Source organism: Bos taurus, chromosome 16 (assembly GCF_002263795.3).
Source record: "Bos taurus isolate L1 Dominette 01449 registration number 42190680 breed Hereford chromosome 16, ARS-UCD2.0, whole genome shotgun sequence".
NCBI lineage: Eukaryota > Metazoa > Chordata > Mammalia > Artiodactyla > Bovidae > Bos > Bos taurus.
In genome coordinates, this window is record NC_037343.1 from 67,209,521 (window position 1) to 67,228,111 (window position 18,591).

Here is an 18,591-nt window from a genome sequence, read left to right on the forward strand (position 1 = left end):
TCTTCTTTACTACTCTTTCTGAGTCTGCCTTCATTAAGTTGAAAAAGTAAGGCAGAGAGAAGACTGCTCACACACTGCCTTCATATGGGGCACTCTGTGGGTAGGGATGCCTCTAATGATTCACTCAATCCCCACAACACAATGATGAGAGGCAGGCAGGCCTATTACCATGTACATTTTACAGGGATAACACCAAGGAAAAATAAGGTTATAAAGAATTTAAGTGAACTGCACAATCCCAGTAGGACTTTAGGAACATTAAAAAAAAAATCACACATTTCTATCAGATTCTAGGTATGCTTCTAAGTTAGAAATTGTATAGGAGCCTAATTTGTAAATAAAAAATGAAAAGAAGAAAGGATTTCTCCCTCTATGCCCAAGGAGGCCTCCATCTAAATACAAGAGAGAGAGGGAATAAGGACATAAGAGGGCATAGGAATAACTTCTATGGGAATGTCCAGTATGGATTGAGCACTTTGTATACATTATTCCCTTTAAGTTTTAAAGCAGTACTGAGAGACAGATATTATCCTCATTTTACAAATGAGAACTCAGATGTTAGAAAGAAGTACCTTTTTTCAGTCACCTAATTTATAAGTGGTCTGATGGATGGCTTGGTCTTTGAAGATACACACTGTCCTGCTATGAGCTTGTCAGCTCTTTAACCCATCTGAAGGGGCCTACCCACAAATTCAACATTCTTGCTCTTGTGTATTTCAAGTGTCATTCATTGCTTTCCTTATTCTTATTTCACAGCAGGTTCTTAAGTTGGGTTTTTTCCCCACTCTCCTTAGTTAAATGAATCACTTTGTTGCAGATATTGATGAGTGTGCTTTGGGTGGCTACACCTGCCATGCTGGTCAGGACTGTGATAATACCATCGGATCCTATCGCTGTGTAGTCCACTGTGGAACTGGCTTTCGAAGAACCAGTGATGGCCTGAGTTGTCAAGGTACATAAATGGAAGCCCTTGCTTTATCTTCATTATACTAAGAGTTAAAAACCTTGCCTATTGGACCAGTTAGGTTGAACTCCATTTAATAGACTGAGCTTCATAGTAAAATATTTAAATGTAATATTCTATGGCTATTTTAAGTATGTGTAACACAGTGATTTTGAATAAAACTTGCCTATAATACCTGAGAGTGGAGATCATACAGCATGATCTTAATAGAATCTGTTTCATACTTTAGATTCAACACATGTACAAAAAAGCCTTCTTAGAGCTCCCCTCACCTGAGTAAAAGCAGAAACTTCTGAGAAATGACGATGACTATCAATTACCTCTTCAGGGTAGAGTCTAGTCCCAGGAGAGAGACATAGAGTAACCCTACCATAAATCTCTCCTGCAGGGTATTTTAAGATCCTGAAGAAGATGTAAAAATCACTCACCCTTGTACAGACAAACATTATCATACAGTCTCTTCTATCTCATTGTTTTCTAAAGAACCTTCTCTGTTCTTCTCATAGAAGCCAAGTATCCCCTCTTCGTTTCTGCTGTTAAGTCTGGTTTATAAGCCTTTAACTTTCACCATGAAACATGTTACTTTTTTGGTTGGCACCTATGTGCATAGAAATAAACCTTTTCTCTTATTAAAAAAAAAAACCTCCATTTCATAAGACTACTATTTATTGCACAACTTTTGATATAAAACTTATTTTCTAGAGGAATTTTAGATTCACAGCAAATTTGAGTAGAACAGAAAGAGATTTTCCAAATTCTCTCTGCCCCAACTCCTTCACAGCCTCCCCTACTATCAAATTCCTTCTAGAGTGGTACATTTTTTACCAAGGATAAACCTACATTGACACATCATTACAACCAGAGTCCACTGTTTACATTAGAATTTACTCTTGATGTTCTATATTCCAATCCTCCATTATAGTATCATGCAGGATCGTTTCCCTACCCAAAAAATCTATGCTTCACCTAGTCATCCTTCCCTCCCCCAACCTCTGGGAACACTGATGTTTTTATTGTCTCTCTAGCTTTACCTTTTCCATAATGTCATATAGTTGGAATTATGCAGCATTTAGCCTTTTCAGATTAGCTTCTTTCACTCAGTAATATACACGTACGTTTCCTCCATGTCTTTTCATTGGTTGATAGCGCCTTTCTTTTTAGTGCTGAAAAATAATCCATTGGATGACTACCACAATTTATTTATCCATTCACCTACCAAAGGGCATCTTGGCACTTCCAAGTTTTAGCAATTATGAATAAAGCTGCTGTCAGGATTTTCCAAAGAAAGACACAGTGGATACAAAGCTAAATTCTTATCAGTAGTAAAAAGAATGAATGAGTTATGGCATATCTATACCATAAACTACTGTGTTGTCATTATAAAGAATGGAATGAAGCTCTGCTGTTTGGCTTAGAGGAATTTCCATGAGACATCCTTTAGTGAGAACACTAAGATGTAGGAAAGCATATGTAACTTGTGTAGAAAAGACTATATGACTGGAAAACAAACAGTAACAAAAGAAAAAGGAAGTGTATTTATATATTTAGGGAAGCTATGGGTGTACATAAAAGAAATATGTTATTACCATTTCCATATTAACTATAGATGTTATTTATATTAGATTGTTAATGTAGGTTGGCTTTGGTGGACAAGAAAGGTAAAAAGGATAAGAGAGGCCAAGCAAAAGAAAAACTGCACGGAGAAAATCTTCTAAAGGTATATGATCACAGAGCGGGGAGCAGACAAAATGGGAGAGCAGAAGGACTTGAACTCACCTCCTCTCGTGAAATCACCAAACTTACAACTAACTGCCGAATGAAAAAGACTGACACCTACCAAAAAAGATATTCTGTACATCCATAGACGAAGAAGAAGCCACAATGAGATGATAGAAGGGGCACATTTGTGATGTAATCAGATTTCATTCCTACCTGGTGGACAACCCACAAAGTGAAAAATATTTATATCACAGAGGTTCTCCCTTGGGGAGTGAGAGTTCTGAGCTCCACATGTCAGGCTCCCTAGCCTGAGTCTGACACTGGATGGAGAAGCCCCCAGAGCATTTGACTTTGAAGGCCAGGAGCTCCACAGGACTGGGAGAAACAGAAATTCCACTCTTGGTGGGCACACACAAGGTTTTACATGCCCTGGAACATAATAACGCAGTGACTACATAAGAGCCTGAGCCATACCTACCTGTGGGTCTCAGAGGGTCTTTTGGAGGGGAGGGGTCAGCTCAGGCCCACTATGTGGGCAAGGACACTAGAGGCAGAGGCTCCAGGGAATATTCATTGGCATGAGCTTGCTCAGAGGTCTCAATAGCAAGACCTGGGCCCACTCAACAGACTGAAGGCTCCTGTGCTTGGACACCTCAGGCCAAACAAACCAACAGGGTGAAAATACGCACAGACTGCCTAAAGCCTGAGCTCACAGCTATGTTTAAACATACCCCTGACATGGCCCTGCCTACCAGAGAGACAAGACCCAGCTGCACCAGTGGGCAGGCACCAATCCCTCCCACTAGGAAGCCTGTACATGCCTCTGGGCCATTATCATGCAGAGGCAGATACCAGAAGCAAGCATAATTACACACCTGCAGCCTGAGAAAAGGAGGCCACAAACACAGAAAGTTAGACAAAATGAGTCAGCAGAGAAGTATGTTCCAATAAAAGGAACAAGATAAAAGCCCAGAAGAACAACGAAGTGAAGTGGAATAAGGCAATCAGACTGAAAAAGAATTCAGATATGACAGTAAAAGTGATCCAAGATCTCAGAAAGACAACGGAGGCACAGACGGAAAAGATACCTGAAATGTGTCACAAAGACCTAGAAAACTAAAAAAAAATACAGAGTTGAGCAATACAATAAGTGAAATGAAAAATACACTAGAAGAGTAAAAAAATACACTTGACAGAATCAATACCGGAATAAATGAGGCAGAAGAGCAAGTTAAGTGAACTGGAAGAGAGATTGGTATTGGTGGAAATCACTGCTACAGAACAGAATAAGGAAAAAAGAATGAAAAGAAATGAGAACAGTTTAAGAGACCTCTCAGACATTAAAGCACCAAGATTCACATTAAAGGGGTCCCAGAAGGAGAAGAGAAAGGTCCTGAGAAAATATTTGAAGAAATACAAAAGCTTCCCTAACATGGGAAAGTAGACATTAAAATCCTAGAAGCACAGAGTCCCATATAGGATAAACCCAAGGAGGAAGACGCCAAGACACATATTTATCAAACTGACAAAAATTAAAGACCAAAGAGAAAATATTAAAAGCAACAAAGGGAAAGCAGCAAGTAACATACAAGGGAATCCCCATATGGTTATCATCTGACTTTTCAGCAGAAACTCTGCAGCTTGAAAGGACTGGCATGATATATTTAAAGTGATGAAAGGGAAAAACCTATAAACAAGAATATTTTACCCAGCAAGGCTCTCATTCAGATTCAACAGAGAAATCAAAGGTTTTATAGACCAGCAAAAGCTAAGAGAATTTAGCACCACCAAACCAGCTTTACAACAAATGCTGAAGAAACTTCTCTAGGTGGAAAAGAAAAGACCACAACTAAAAAAAAAGAAAATTATAAATGGAAAAGTTCATCAGTAAAGTCCAACAAACTGTAAAGATAGAAAATAATTTACAAACAAAAATTGTATCAAACCAGCAATCATGCTGCTGCTGCTGCTAAGTCGCTTCAGTCATGTCCGACTCTATGCGACCCCATAGACAGTAGCCCACCAGGCTCCTCTGTCCCTGGGATTCTCCAGGCAAGTACACTGGAGTGGGTTGTCATTTGCAATCATGAGGAGAGTACAAATGCAGGATATTGGAAATGCATTTGAAATTAAGATGCCAGCAACTTAAAACAATCTTGTATGTTTATAGACTGCTATATAAAAACCTCATGGTATTAATAGCTGCAAACCAAAAATCTATGATAGATATACACACAAAAAAGAAATATCAATCCAAGCACAACACCAAAGATAGTTACAAAATCACAATAGAAGAGAACAAAAGAGGAAGGGACCTACAAAAGCAAGTCCTAAAGAATTAACAAAATGGCAATAAGAACATACATACTAATAAATACTTTCATCTATATTGTCTAAGAGACCCACTTCATATCTAGAGACTATACAGACAAAGTGAGGGAATGGAAATAGGTATTCCATGCAAGTGGAAATTAAAAGAAAGCTGAATAGTGACAGTCATATCAGACAAAATAGACTTTCAAATAAAGACTGTTACAAAAGACAAAGAATACTACATGATCAAGGGATCAATCCAAAAAGAGATAATAGTTGCAAATATACATGTACCCAACGTAGGAGCACCTCAATATATAAGACAAATGCTAACAGACATCAACAGTAACACAAGAATTGTGGGGGACTTTAATGCCCCACTTACCTCAATGAATGGATCAGAGAAAAAAGTCAATAAGGAAATATAGGCCTTAAAGGACACATTAGACATGATGGCCTTAATTCGTATTTACAGAGCATGTCATCCAAAGGTAGCAGAATACACATTCTTCTCAAGTGCACATGGAACATTTTCCATGATTGATCACATACTGAGCCACAAAGAAAACCCTGATATATTAAATTGAAATTTCTTTTGTAACCACAGCACTATGAAATTAGACATCAACTATTAAAAAAAAAAAAAAAAAAAACTGCCCAAAACACAAATACGTGGAGACTAAATGACAAAAAAAAGAAAAAAAAAAATTGGATCATTGAAGAAATCAAAGAGGAAATCAAAAAAGACTCAGAAAAATGAAAACACAATGATCCAAAAACATTGGGATGCAGCAAAAGCAGTTTAAGAGAGAAGTTTATAGCAATACAATCTTACCTCAGGAAACAAGAAAAATTTCAAATAAACAACCTACCTTCCCCTAGAGCAACTAGAGAAAGAAGAACAAACAAAACCCAAAGTTAGTAGAAGGGAATAAATCATAAAGATCAGAGCAAAAATAAATGAAATACAGACCAAAACAAAAATAGAAAAGATGAGTTAAACTAAAAGATGGTTCTTTGAAAAAATAAAATTGATAAAGCTTTGGCCAGACTCATCAAAAAAAAGGGAGAGGACTTGAATCAATAAAATTAGAAATAAAAAAGGAGAAATTACAAATGACACCACAGAAATATGGAGGATTGTAAGAGAATACTACAAACAACTATATGCCAATAAAATGGACAACCTAGAAGAAATGAACAAATTCTTAGGAAGGTACAGTCTCCCAAAACTGAATCAGGAATAAATAGAACAGACCATAGCTCAGTTGGTAAAGAATATGCAGGCAATGCAGGAGACTCCATTCAATTCCTGGGTCAGGAAAATCCACTGGAGAAGGGATAGGCTACCCACTCCAGTATTCTTGGGCTTCCCTTGCAGCTCAGCTGGTAAAGAATCTGCCTGCAATGCAGGAGACCTTGGTTCAATTCCTGGTTGGGAAGATCCCTTGGATAAAGGAAAGGCTACCCACTCCAGAATTCTGGCCTGGAGAATTCCATGGACTCTATAGTCCATGGAGTCACAAAGAGTTGGACATGACTGAGTGACTTTCATCAACAGACGAACTATATACCATGATCAAATGGGATTTATCCCAGGGATGCAAGAATTTTTTAATATCTGCAATCAATTAGTGTGATATACCACAGTAACAGACTGAAGAATAAAGCCATATGATCATCTCAATATATGCAGAAAAAGCTTTTGGCAAAAATCAACATCCCTTTATGAAAAAACTCTCCAGAAAGTGGGGATAAAGGGAACTTAACTCAGCATAATAAAAGCCATATGACATACCCACAGCAAACATCATGCTCAATGGAGAAAAGCTGAAAGCTTTTCTTCTAAGATCAGGAACAAGACAAGGATGTCCACTCTCACCACTTTTATTCAATATAATTTTGCAAGCCCTAGTCATGGAAGCCAGAGAAGAAATAAAGAAAAGGAACCCAATTGGAAAAGAACATGTAAAACTGTCACTCTTTGCAGGTTACATTATACTAAACATAGAAAATACTAAAGGTACTACCAGAAAGCTACTAGAGCTCAAAATTTATTGGGGAAATTTTCAGGATATAAAACTAATACCCAGAAGTCTGTTGCATTTCTATATAATAACAGCAAAAGATTAGAAAAAATTACAAGTTACTTAAGAATAAATTAAGGAAAAATACCATTTACCATCACAGCAAAAAGATTAAAATGCCTCAGAATAAACCTACCTAAGGAGGTAAAAGATTTGTATTCTGAAAACTACAAGATGCTGATGAAAGAAATCAAAGATGATTCAAGTAAATGGAAAGATATACCATGTTCCTGGATTGAAAAAGTCAACATTGTCAAAATGACTATACTACCTAATGCAATCTACAGATTCAATGCAGTCACTATCAAAATACCAGTGACATTTTTCACTGAACTAGAACAAAGATTTTTAAATTTGTATGGAAACATAAAAGACCCGAAATAGCCAAAGCAATTCTAAGGAAAATGGAGCTGGTAGAATCAGGCTCCCTAACTTCAGATTATACTACAAAACTACAGTAATCAAAACAGTATGGTACTGCCATAAAAACAGAAATACAGATCAACAGAACAAGACTGAAAGCCCAGAAATAAACCCCACACACCTACAGCCAATTAATTTATAATAAAGGAGTCTACAATATATAATAGAGAAAAGACAGTCTCTTCAATTGGTTCTGGAAAAACTGGACAGCTGCACATAAAAGAATAAAGTTAGAACATTCTCTAACACCAAATACAAAGATAAACTCAATAGATTACAGGCTAAATGTGAGACTGGACACTATAAAACTTAGAGGAAAATGTAAGCAGAATACTCTTTGACATAAATCACAGCAATATATTTTTGGATCCACCTCCTAGAGTAATTAAAATAAAAACAAACAAATGGGACCTAATTAAAGTTGAAAGTTTTTGCACAGCAAAGGAACCATAAACAAAGCAAAAAGATAACCCACAGAATGGGAGAAAATATTTTCAAATGATGCAACTGACAAGGGATTGATATGCAAACTGCTCATGTAGCTCAATATGAAAAAGCAAACAACCCAGTCAAAAAATGAGCAGAAGATCTAAATAGACATTTCTTCAGAGACATACAGATGGCGAAAAAAGCACATGAAAAGATGCTCAACATCACTATTAGAGATATGCAAATCAAAACTACAATGAGGTATCCCCTCATACCAGTCAGGATGGCCACCATTAAAAAGCCTACAAATAATAAATGCTGGAGAGGGTACAGAGAAAAGGGAATACTCCAACTGTTAGTAGGAATATAAATTGGTACAGCCACTATGGAGAACAGTATGGAGGTTCCCTAAAACAACTAAAAACTGAACTAACATATGATCCACCAATTCCACTCCTGGGCATATATCTGGAGAAAATAATAATTTGAAAAAACACATGGACCCCAGTGTTCACTGCAGCATTATTTACAGTAGCTAAGACATGGCAGCAACCTAAATGTCCATCTATACATGAATGGATAAAGATGTGGTACATATATATGATGGAATATTACACACTCATAAAAAGAATGAAATAATGTCATTTGCAGCAACATAGATTATCATACAAAGTAAATGAACTAGAGAAAGACAAATATTATTTGATATCACTTATACATTTGATCTAAAAAGATGATACAAGTGAGCTCATTTATAAAGCAACCAGACCCACAGACACAGAAAACAAATTTATAGTTACCAAAGGGAGATAAATGAGGAATTTGGGATAAAGATAAACACAGTAATATATAGGCTTCCCACGTGGTAAAGAGTCCTCCTGCCAATGCAGGAGACATAAGAGATGCAGGGTTGATCCCTGGGTCAGGAAGATCCCCTGGAGTAGGAAATGACAATCCTTTACAGTATTCATGCCTGGACAATACTAGGGACAGAGGAGCCTGGCACGCTAAGGTCCATAGGGTCACAAAGAGTTGGACACAACTGAAGTGACTTAGCACACATACACATATATAATAATCAACAAAGACCTACTGTATAATACAGGAAGCACTACTCAATATTCTGTAATAAGCTATATGGGAAAATAATGGATATATGTATATATGTAACTGAACCACTTTACTATACACCTGAAACTAACCAACACTGTAAATCAACTATAGCCCAATACAAGATAAAAATATAACTTAAAAAGATGTTAACACATTTGTGCATTTATATGACATGTACAGATTTTGAAAGATTAAATTAGAAGATTTGAAATAGAAAATAAGAACAAAATAAGACACTGGAAATCTCAAATTTAGGAATGTAAGATGAGAACATGAAGACCCTAAAATACGTTTTGTTCTTCTAAGGGTTTGGAATAAGACAGTAGAGAAGTGGCAGGAGCTTGAGGTGAGTATAGATCTGAGAGAGGGACTCTGCTGAGAAAGGAAAGATTTGATTATGGCTACAGGGTTATAGGAAAGACGGCAGTAAGGATGAAGAGCTTTAAGAACATATGAGAGGAGGAAATGCTTGGTGGACCGCACTTCTTATCTTAGTGAGGAAGGAGAAGACAGACCACAGAGATCAAAAGCTCAAGTAGAGGAACTTTTCTTAAATCGAAATAGTCGTCTCCCTTTTTCTGGGAACAGAAGGAATGAAAAAAGAGAAGGAACAAAATACAAATACATACATGTCAGTTGGGGGAATTCACACCTGCACTTTTTTTCCATTACACTGTGACCCAGATGATGTTCACAAAGATTAACTTGGCAATGACTACAGATGAGGATAAAAGCTAAAGTTGCTGCAGTCATCTGAGCACAAGGTGATGAAGACCTGCATCAGGCTGATAACAGCAAAAATCCGGAAGAAAGTTCAAATTTCAAAAGATGTTGCAGAAGACCCTAACTTTATTATTAGTTATTTTCAGTACTTCATTCTGTCAGCTATGTTCCAGGGCTGAAAGTTCCTAAAAACAGGAGTGGGAGCCATATAGTAAGCAAAACTACAGAAGTATCGCGTCAACATAGCTCTGAAGCAATAGCAAATGTCAATCTTGGGATAGTGTTGAAGAGAGAAACCCTCACTAGCAGTTAATTCTATCAATTATCTAGCAGATCCCTTGAGAACAGTTAGATTGGATTCTTTTTAGGGAAGATCTTAAACATAATATTGATCAAAGATCACTAAAATATTAAACATTTCGGATAAACTAACCTGTTTTCTAACAGCATGTAATGAAAGTTCTGTTTTATTTAACAGATATTAATGAATGTCAAGAATCCAGCCCCTGTCACCACCGCTGTTTCAATGCCATAGGAAGTTTTCACTGTGGATGTGAACCTGGGTATCAGCTCAAAGGCAGAAAATGTGTGGGTAAGGCAAGGGCTATGAATTCAAAGCATTGACACCTTTGTAATGTCTTAATGCTGTCTGATCTAATCTATGGGTTGTGTCTGATATAGGGCACCATTTATGTGATCTATGCAAAAACAAAAGGAAACAAATGTACAAGTTTCACTTTCCAATTTTAAAACCATTTTTAACATGTTCTCTATTATATTACCATTTTTTCACAAAACCATGATATATGTGTGTATATAGTTATATATGGGCTTCCCTGGTGGCTCAGACAATAAAGAATCTGCCTGCAATGTAGGAAACCCAGGTTCGATCCCTAGGTCTGGAAGATCTCTTGGAGAAGGGAATAGCTACCCACTCCAGTATTCTGCCTGGAGAATTCCATGGACAGAGAAGCCTGGTGGGCTATAGTTCACAAGGTCACGAAGAGCTGGACACAACTCAGCAATTAAATATACATATAATTTTTATTTTTCTAGGAGGGGGAAATGTTTTGGCATGGCTTCCATCTATGTGATGTAATATTTTTTATTTTTATCATTATGTTCTAAAATAAAGTGTGTTACATACCTTGATGGATTTAAACACTTCAACCTTATACCATGATTATATAATCATCTATATTATTTATCCTTAAAATCCAAAGGCATATTTTTATGAAAAAGTGGAAGAAATCACTTTCTCAATCTGCATTATCTTTGTTCTTTTATCGAGATATAAATGAGTGTAGACAGAATGTATGCAGACCAGATCAGCATTGCAAGAACACTCGTGGTGGCTATAAATGCATTGATCTCTGTCCAAACGGAATGACCAAGGCAGAAAATGGAACCTGCATTGGTGAGTGTCTGGCTATTTCAGTGACTGAGATCCATTTACTGTCAACAAGCCAAGTAAGGCATCCTTGTTTAAAACTCATGATTAGAATAAATTTCATCCAACAAAGAAATATTTTTTCTATAGGTTTTTTACTACCAACTTCTTGTATGGTTAAGCTCTGAAGTCCCAGCATCATAACTATACCAGGAAATGAAAGCTCAACCAAGAAACTTAGACCATTTTGAGCTCCCATGAATTACACAATTGATTTATATAGTTTAATATCCACATACAGTAATATTATCTCACATAATTTCTAATATGAAATTTAGCATATATTTAAGAATTTCATTGGAGGGGTTAAGGAAAACTTATGTTTGTAGAAACTTATTGAAAGTTCAAAATAATTATAACTATTCATTAAGTGTTAAATCAATAACCAGACAGTGAAGTAAATTATATTTCTCCCTAAGTTTGTTCTTTGTGTGCCTATTCTGTGCTAGTCTGCCATAGTTGACAGAACTGTGAGCTTCACGATTTACAGAACTGAAGCAGATAGCATTCCTGTTCTCATGTACTTAAAATCGCCTGGGATATATCAGCCAACTCCACTTGCCTCACCAAAAGGAAAAAAAAAACAGTAATACAAGATGAAATGCCATAAAAAGTACAAGTAGGACTTCCCTGATGGTCTAGTGGATAAGAATCCATATTCCAAAGCAAGAGACCCAGGTTCAATCCCTGGTCCAGGAAGCTTCCACATGCCTCGGGGCAGCTAAGTCCATGTACCACAACTACTGAGCCCTCGCGCTGCAGGTACTGAAGCTGATGCGCCCTAAAGCCTGTGCTCCGCAATGAAAGAAGCCATTGCAGTGAGAGCCCGCACACCAGAACCAGAGCAGCTTCCACTTCCTGCCATTGCAATGAGAGCCCGCACACCAGAACCAGAGCAGCTTCCGCTTCCCGCAATTGCAATGAGAGCCCGCACACCAGAACCAGAGCAGCTTCCGCTTCCCGCCATTGCAATGAGAAGCCACACACCAGAACCAGAGGAGCTTCCGCTTCCCACAGGCAGAGAAAGCCCGTGCACAGCAACGAAGACCCGGCACAGCCAAAAATTAAAGAAAGTTTATTAAAAAAAAAAAAAAAGAGGTACAGATAAAATTGTGTAAGAGTACTCAAAAGAGTGTTCATATCTAATAGGAGTGACTAACGGCCATGTCATGGAAGTGATCATATTTAAATTATCCTCGAATGGGATGTCAGTATGTGGAAGTGATAGTAAAAGGAAAGAAAAATGGCCCTGTATGAGGGGGAAAGAGCTGGAGTTTCTGAGAACATGTTAAAATTCGTCCTACTTAACAGCTATCTGATCTTGAACAAGTCTTGAAATGACACAGAAATTTGAGTTTCTGTTGAGAAACACAGAAGTTTCTCATTTTAAAAATGGGGGGAAAAAAGAATTTTGAAATGAAACATTAATAAAGTTAAAATATGCCTTGGATTTGTTTCAAAATAATAGAGAGGGGAGATTGTAGATATAAATGAAGGAGTAGTGACCACTTGTTGGTCTTTGTTGAGATACAAGGAGATTTAGTATAATTTTTTTTAAATGGGAGAGTGGACTATCAGATTGCAAAGACTGTTTTCAGCAATATGGATATAGGTAAATGTTTTTCTAAATTCCTACGAATAGCCAATTCATAGCATCATATATAGTTATGTGTAACTGTATTTTTAAGAATATTGACTCTAGTTTATGTATAAGATTAATTAGACATAAGCTGAAAGATCAGAAGACTGTTTAAGAAGCTATAGCAAAAATATAGTTACATGAAAATGGAAAACGGGGATACATGGCTTTGTTCAAAGGAAGTAGAATTACTCAATCTTAGAAGTTTAGGGAATAAATTAAAGATAACTCTGATGTTTACAGTTTGGGGGAAACAGAATGCTGTTATCATAAATGAGAGTAATGATAAGAGTAATGATACTCTGAACATGCCGAGTTTGAAGTTCTAGTAAAATATGGCGATGGAGATGACCAGCTAGCAGCTAGAAATCTGAGTCTGTAGATGAGAAGCAGTGTGGTACTACTGCTCTAGATCTACATCAGGAAGCTCATTAGAGTCAATAAAATAAATACGATGGCAAAAGGAGGAGGGGTATAGAGAAGGGAAGAGAAAGCTGAGAACAAAACTCTATCCATAGTAGGGAGCAGAAAGAGGAAAAGAAGCCAATTAACAAGTGACCTGGAGGAGGGCATGGCAACCCACTCCAGTATTCTTACCTGGAGCATCCCCATGGACAGAGGAGCCTGGCTGGCTACAGACCATGGGGTCACAAAGAGTCGGACACAACTGAGCAACTAAGCTTTCTAGTAAGTGACAGAGCTGGGACTTGAACCCAGCTTTTCTGAATGCAGGGTTCAATCACATGGTAAGAAATGCAGCATTCTAAACAATTAAAATGTTCATTTTAAATATAGTGACCTCAGGTTTTGAAAGAGGAAATGTTATTGCTTTTTATTGCCTCCATGTTCATAGATGTTGATGAGTGTAAAGATGGGACCCATCAGTGCAGATATAACCAGATATGTGAGAATACAAGAGGCAGCTATCGTTGTGTGTGTCCAAGAGGGTACCGGTCTCAAGGACTTGGAAGACCCTGTTTGGGTAAGTTAAAAGAAACTCTTATCAAGTTAATAAAACTGTTAATACAATTAACCACCCCTACCTACCAACTTGATTAGGACCACTGTGTTTTCAAATGCTTTCTTGCTACATTTAGAAGAGTAAGTTGGTTTAAGTAATCCATTACACAGTTTGAATTACTTCTTAGAGACTTCATATTGAGTTCAACTTACACTGACTTTCAAATGGTAATAATAACTACTTACAGAAAGCTTACTATAAACTACACATACCAAAGTGAGGTGTGGTATAATTACCATGACAACTTAATTATGAAGATTATCCCATTGATTGTCTCGCTATGCACATGATATGTTTGTATAGATACATTTTATTTGAATGTGAAGTATAATTGTATGTACTATGAACGTTTAGTTATGAGGGATTAAAATGTGAACACATTTTAAGTGAATTGGTAATTAGCACTTTATCTACCATATATTTAGCACATGCTATATACCATTCCCAGTGCTAAGAGTCTCACTTAATTCTTCCAATTGCCTATTTGTTTCCATCTTAGTTATAATTGAGTGTAAAGTAAGGCAAGTAGATAGAAAATATCTTCAAGAAGGTAACCATATGCTTTTTTAAAATTAACACATTTATAATCAAGAAACTGACCTATAAAATATTCTACCTCAGAATATTTACATTTACATGCAGCAAAAAACTTGTGTTGAGCTTTTAATTACTGGCTTCTGGTTTGCATGCTATTATACTTTTTAAATTAGATGCCTTGTTTATCTATTTAAGAGACAACCTGTCCTTATAGCCTGTCCTGTCTTTATAGTGAATTCTTCCATAAAAATTTAGTACTGTCGTGATGTAGTTCCTAGCACAGTACTTTGTGCATAGCAAATGTTTATAGTAGTATCATTATTATGAACTCTTTTAAAATAAATACTGTTTAATAGAAATGTATGTAATTTTAGTCTTCTATTTAGGTATTGTAATTTATATATAATTTAACATTTTGATAAGTTATTATTACAGTGACCTAGCAGAATAAAATATGTTCAGCTGTTCACTTGTTTGACTTGAAGCTGAATGTCAGCAATTGGGCTGGGGGATAAATTTGTAAAGAAGGTAGGGCCATTGCCTTAAAGAGATTAAAAATGCTAATTTTAACTTTTGCCTACTGAAATAATTATTAAAGCAAAATTTACTACTTTATTCTAGTTGTTTTCTTTCATGGCACTTTGGTAATGAATTAAAGAATTTGGTTTTGATCTCTGGTATTTATTCACTTTATAAGAAGTGTTGTGAGTACATACTCTGTTGATCTAGAAAAGAAGGATAGCTTTCATTTTTGAACTTTGTGAGTTTCTTAGGAAGAATGATTTTGTGTCATTTCCTTCTTTTTAATTTTTGTTAAGAAAATGTGCTTAGCATGATTATTCATGAGTAATTATTGATTCAAAAGAAAAAAGGAAAATAAAGCTGACTGTAGTTGTACCAATATTCCTGCATCTGAAACTTATATGAAAGATTAGAAGCACTAAGTGATCAAAAGTATAATTAAACTCTAACTAGAGATATGATTGCATTCTTCACCAACGAAAGTAAGATCTATATTAGCTTTGAACTCTAGTTTTTCTGGGTTCAAGACCACATTTTCCATTGTAATCCTATTTGTTTCTACTGTAAAGCAGTGTTTAGGGAGAATCATAGAATCTCTCTATATAGTTATATCTTAATGATGAAAGCTTTTTCAAAAGTTTACAGCAGTTGAAAAATTACTGTATTCCCAGCTTTGGAAGGTAACATAATGTTTTCAGTTTGTTTCACAGACTGATTCTTTATTCCTGTGTTTTCTGTGTGTATATGTGTGTATGTTGTGTTTTTTTTTTCTCTTTTTTATGTATCATGGCACACGAGCAGATATTAATGAATGTGAACAAGTGCCTAAGCCTTGTGCATATCAGTGCTTCAACACCCCTGGCAGCTTCAAGTGTATCTGTCCACCAGGACAACATTTGTTAGGGGACGGGAAATCTTGCGCTGGACTGGAGAGGCTGCCAAATTATGGCAATCAATACAGTAGCTATAACCTTGCACGCTTCTCCCCCATGAGAAACAACTATCAACCTCAACAGCATTACAGACAGTACTCACATCTCTACAGCTCCTACTCAGAGTATAGGAACAGCAGAACATCTCTCTCCAGGACTAGAAGGACTATTAGGAAAACTTGCCCCGAAGGCTCTGAGGCGAGCCTTGACACATGTGTAGGTAAATGTCAGCCATATTCCATTTCCTTTCTGTGGGTTCTCTTATGGACCAAAGTCTGAGCATACGTACAGCACCCGTGAGAGTCTGGGTGCAGTGAACTACACCTGATTTCAGATATGGGATGACTCAAAGCTTCAGGACATTTACTCTGGCACCTACACCAATTGCCAGTTTTCTCAAATGAGTAATGTATTTACATGTGTACATTCTGATCGTTTCCTGTTTTATGTTGGCAATTTCTCTTTTTTTTATTGACCCTGAAAGTGTTACTAAATTTAATGCTATATAGAAGCAAAGTGCAGTGGCATTCAGAATATGGTTTTTTAAAGAAAGAGAATATGCATATTACCACCGTAATACAGTACTAGCAGATTATGGTTTTTTCTGACGGATGCTAAAGCAGTGGGTTTAAAGGGAAACGCTCTGCTACTGTGTCAACTGCTTGCTCTGTATGAACATACAACACTGCCCTGACTGTAGTCCCACACTCCCCGTGGAGCTTCTCTGATTTATTTTGTATATATGTGAGTCACTGAAAAGATAATGTAAGTCAGGACAAAACTTTTTTCCATTGTTCTAAATTGTGTGCTTTCAGTACCTTTACATTTACAAGTCTGTAACTTAATTTGTTTACAAAAGTGAAGTGTAATTTCCAACTCCAGAATGAAGACCCTGTCTTCAGTTAAACTGCAAACAATTCCATCTGTTGTTCAAATAATTCAATTTTCTGTGAGTATCCACAGTTTGCATGTCATGGAACTATACACTGAGAGGAATTAGCAAGCACAAATGAGCCCTGCAGTTTGGTCAAAGAAATGAGAAAACAAGAAAGAAAGGGAGCGGGGAGGCAAGAGGGGAAAGAATGAAATTCTGTTTAAATTTAAAGACCCCTATGCCAACCTCATGGTATTGCATTTTTCTTAGGTATTCTATGCTTCATTTATTCTCTCCCAAATGTGCTCTCTGTTAAACATTTTTTTTTAAGTACTTAAAGAATACCATCTGACTTCAGTTTTTGTCATTTCTCTTCCTGCCCTTCTCCAAGTCCTGTTCCTGCATCGTAGTCTTTGACATGTGTCCTCTCTCACCGTTAGGTGGACTCAGCTTCTCACATCACCTCCCCTCTGCTGGACCTTCAAACCCTCGAGATCCTTACACTTTCAAGCCTTTATCCTTTAGCCCCAAATGTTCCCAGAACTTTTCTATCTGCTGTCTTGAAGTACCTAAAGCTTAATATGATGTATATGGAATTTTCTACCTGTGATCATCTTCCCTGAATTGTGGACAGTGCTCGTTTCTTTTACTTATTGAATGTGAAACATTCATACGTTCATTAACAACTCTCAACATTTTTCCACATATGGTCAAATACTACTTAATTATTAATACTAAGCCTGTGGACTCTACTGTTCTCGGCAGGATATCAAACATTGCTCTCAGCCTGCTTCAAACTGTTCTTATTGGGTTTTTTTTTTCCCATTGGTAATTTTTTATGCCCACAATTTTGACCTATTTACTAGTGAAACTTTTTACTTTCCATAGAATTAACATCTAACATTTCGTTTTTCTAAGTTTCTCCCAAATAGTCATTCCCACTGAGAAGTTTTCATATCCTATTAACATCCCACTGTCTGCCTTTGTTTCAGACAACTCTTTTCTTCTACACCAAAAATCTTTGCTTATGCTTTCATAAATGAGGGAAACAATATTCCCCACACCATACACCATCTAGTTGATTTCTAAATCATCTGAAGGTCCAAGTCATTTTAAGAAAGTGTCCTTGATTGGTAACCATGTCTCCTTTTCTCTACCACAATCTATGCCCTGTAATTTCATCAGTAAAGTCTTATGAATGTTTTGTCTCTGTGTTTATATTACACTAACATATTTATGTGAATTACATTCCCAAAACAATCTACTGTGTAAGGCAGTTACTACTTCAGAGTGAGGACCCGTCTTGGAGAATCTAAAGTTAACTTCTATAACTAGTTAATTACTGGATATTTAAGTTTTATTGGGGACCACTGAATAGGCTTAGAAATATTTCTTAAAATACAGTGAATATTTTATGGTGTTTGTACTAATAAAGAAATTCACACTATGACTGCAGACAGCTTTGGAATTATGTAACAAGCAACTTGCAGTAAACACGAAATGTCTTTCTTTAATTAACCATCTGGGCTAGACAGATTACAAAAAATTCAGATTAACACCATGGCATTTTGTTAGACTTGGGCTAAAATTTAGCTTTTTAAGGAATTTATTCCAAAGCTTTTTAGGGAAAATGAATGAAACATTGCTTCTGAACATAGAAATCACACTTAGGGCCACTTTAAACTACTTGGAGTTCAACATGATTTACATTTCTGTTGTCATTTTTGTTAAAGCAGATTATAAAGGGAAAATGTTAAAATAACTCAAGTGCAGCTGTGAATGCTTTGGGTAACTAAAATGGGGCAAAAACAATGACAAATATTTGATGAGTATTTGTCATTAACA

At 36.5% G+C, this 18,591-nt stretch overlaps 1 protein-coding gene across 3 annotated transcripts in view; it reads left to right on the forward strand.

The window, feature by feature from the left end:
- The window catches only part of HMCN1 (hemicentin 1), a 540,104-nt gene that overhangs the window by 503,889 nt on the left and 17,624 nt on the right, over window positions 1-18,591 (forward strand). For 2 of the 3 annotated variants that reach the window (XM_024976236.2, NM_001192537.3), the window contains 5 exons: window positions 818-952; window positions 10,250-10,363; window positions 11,063-11,188; window positions 13,714-13,842; window positions 15,742-16,092. In XM_024976236.2, the coding sequence (XP_024832004.1) occupies window positions 818-952; window positions 10,250-10,363; window positions 11,063-11,188; window positions 13,714-13,842; window positions 15,742-16,092 (855 nt within the window). The remainder of the gene's footprint in view (window positions 1-817; window positions 953-10,249; window positions 10,364-11,062; window positions 11,189-13,713; window positions 13,843-15,741; window positions 16,093-18,591) is intronic. The other variant, XM_010813560.4, reaches the window with a different exon arrangement.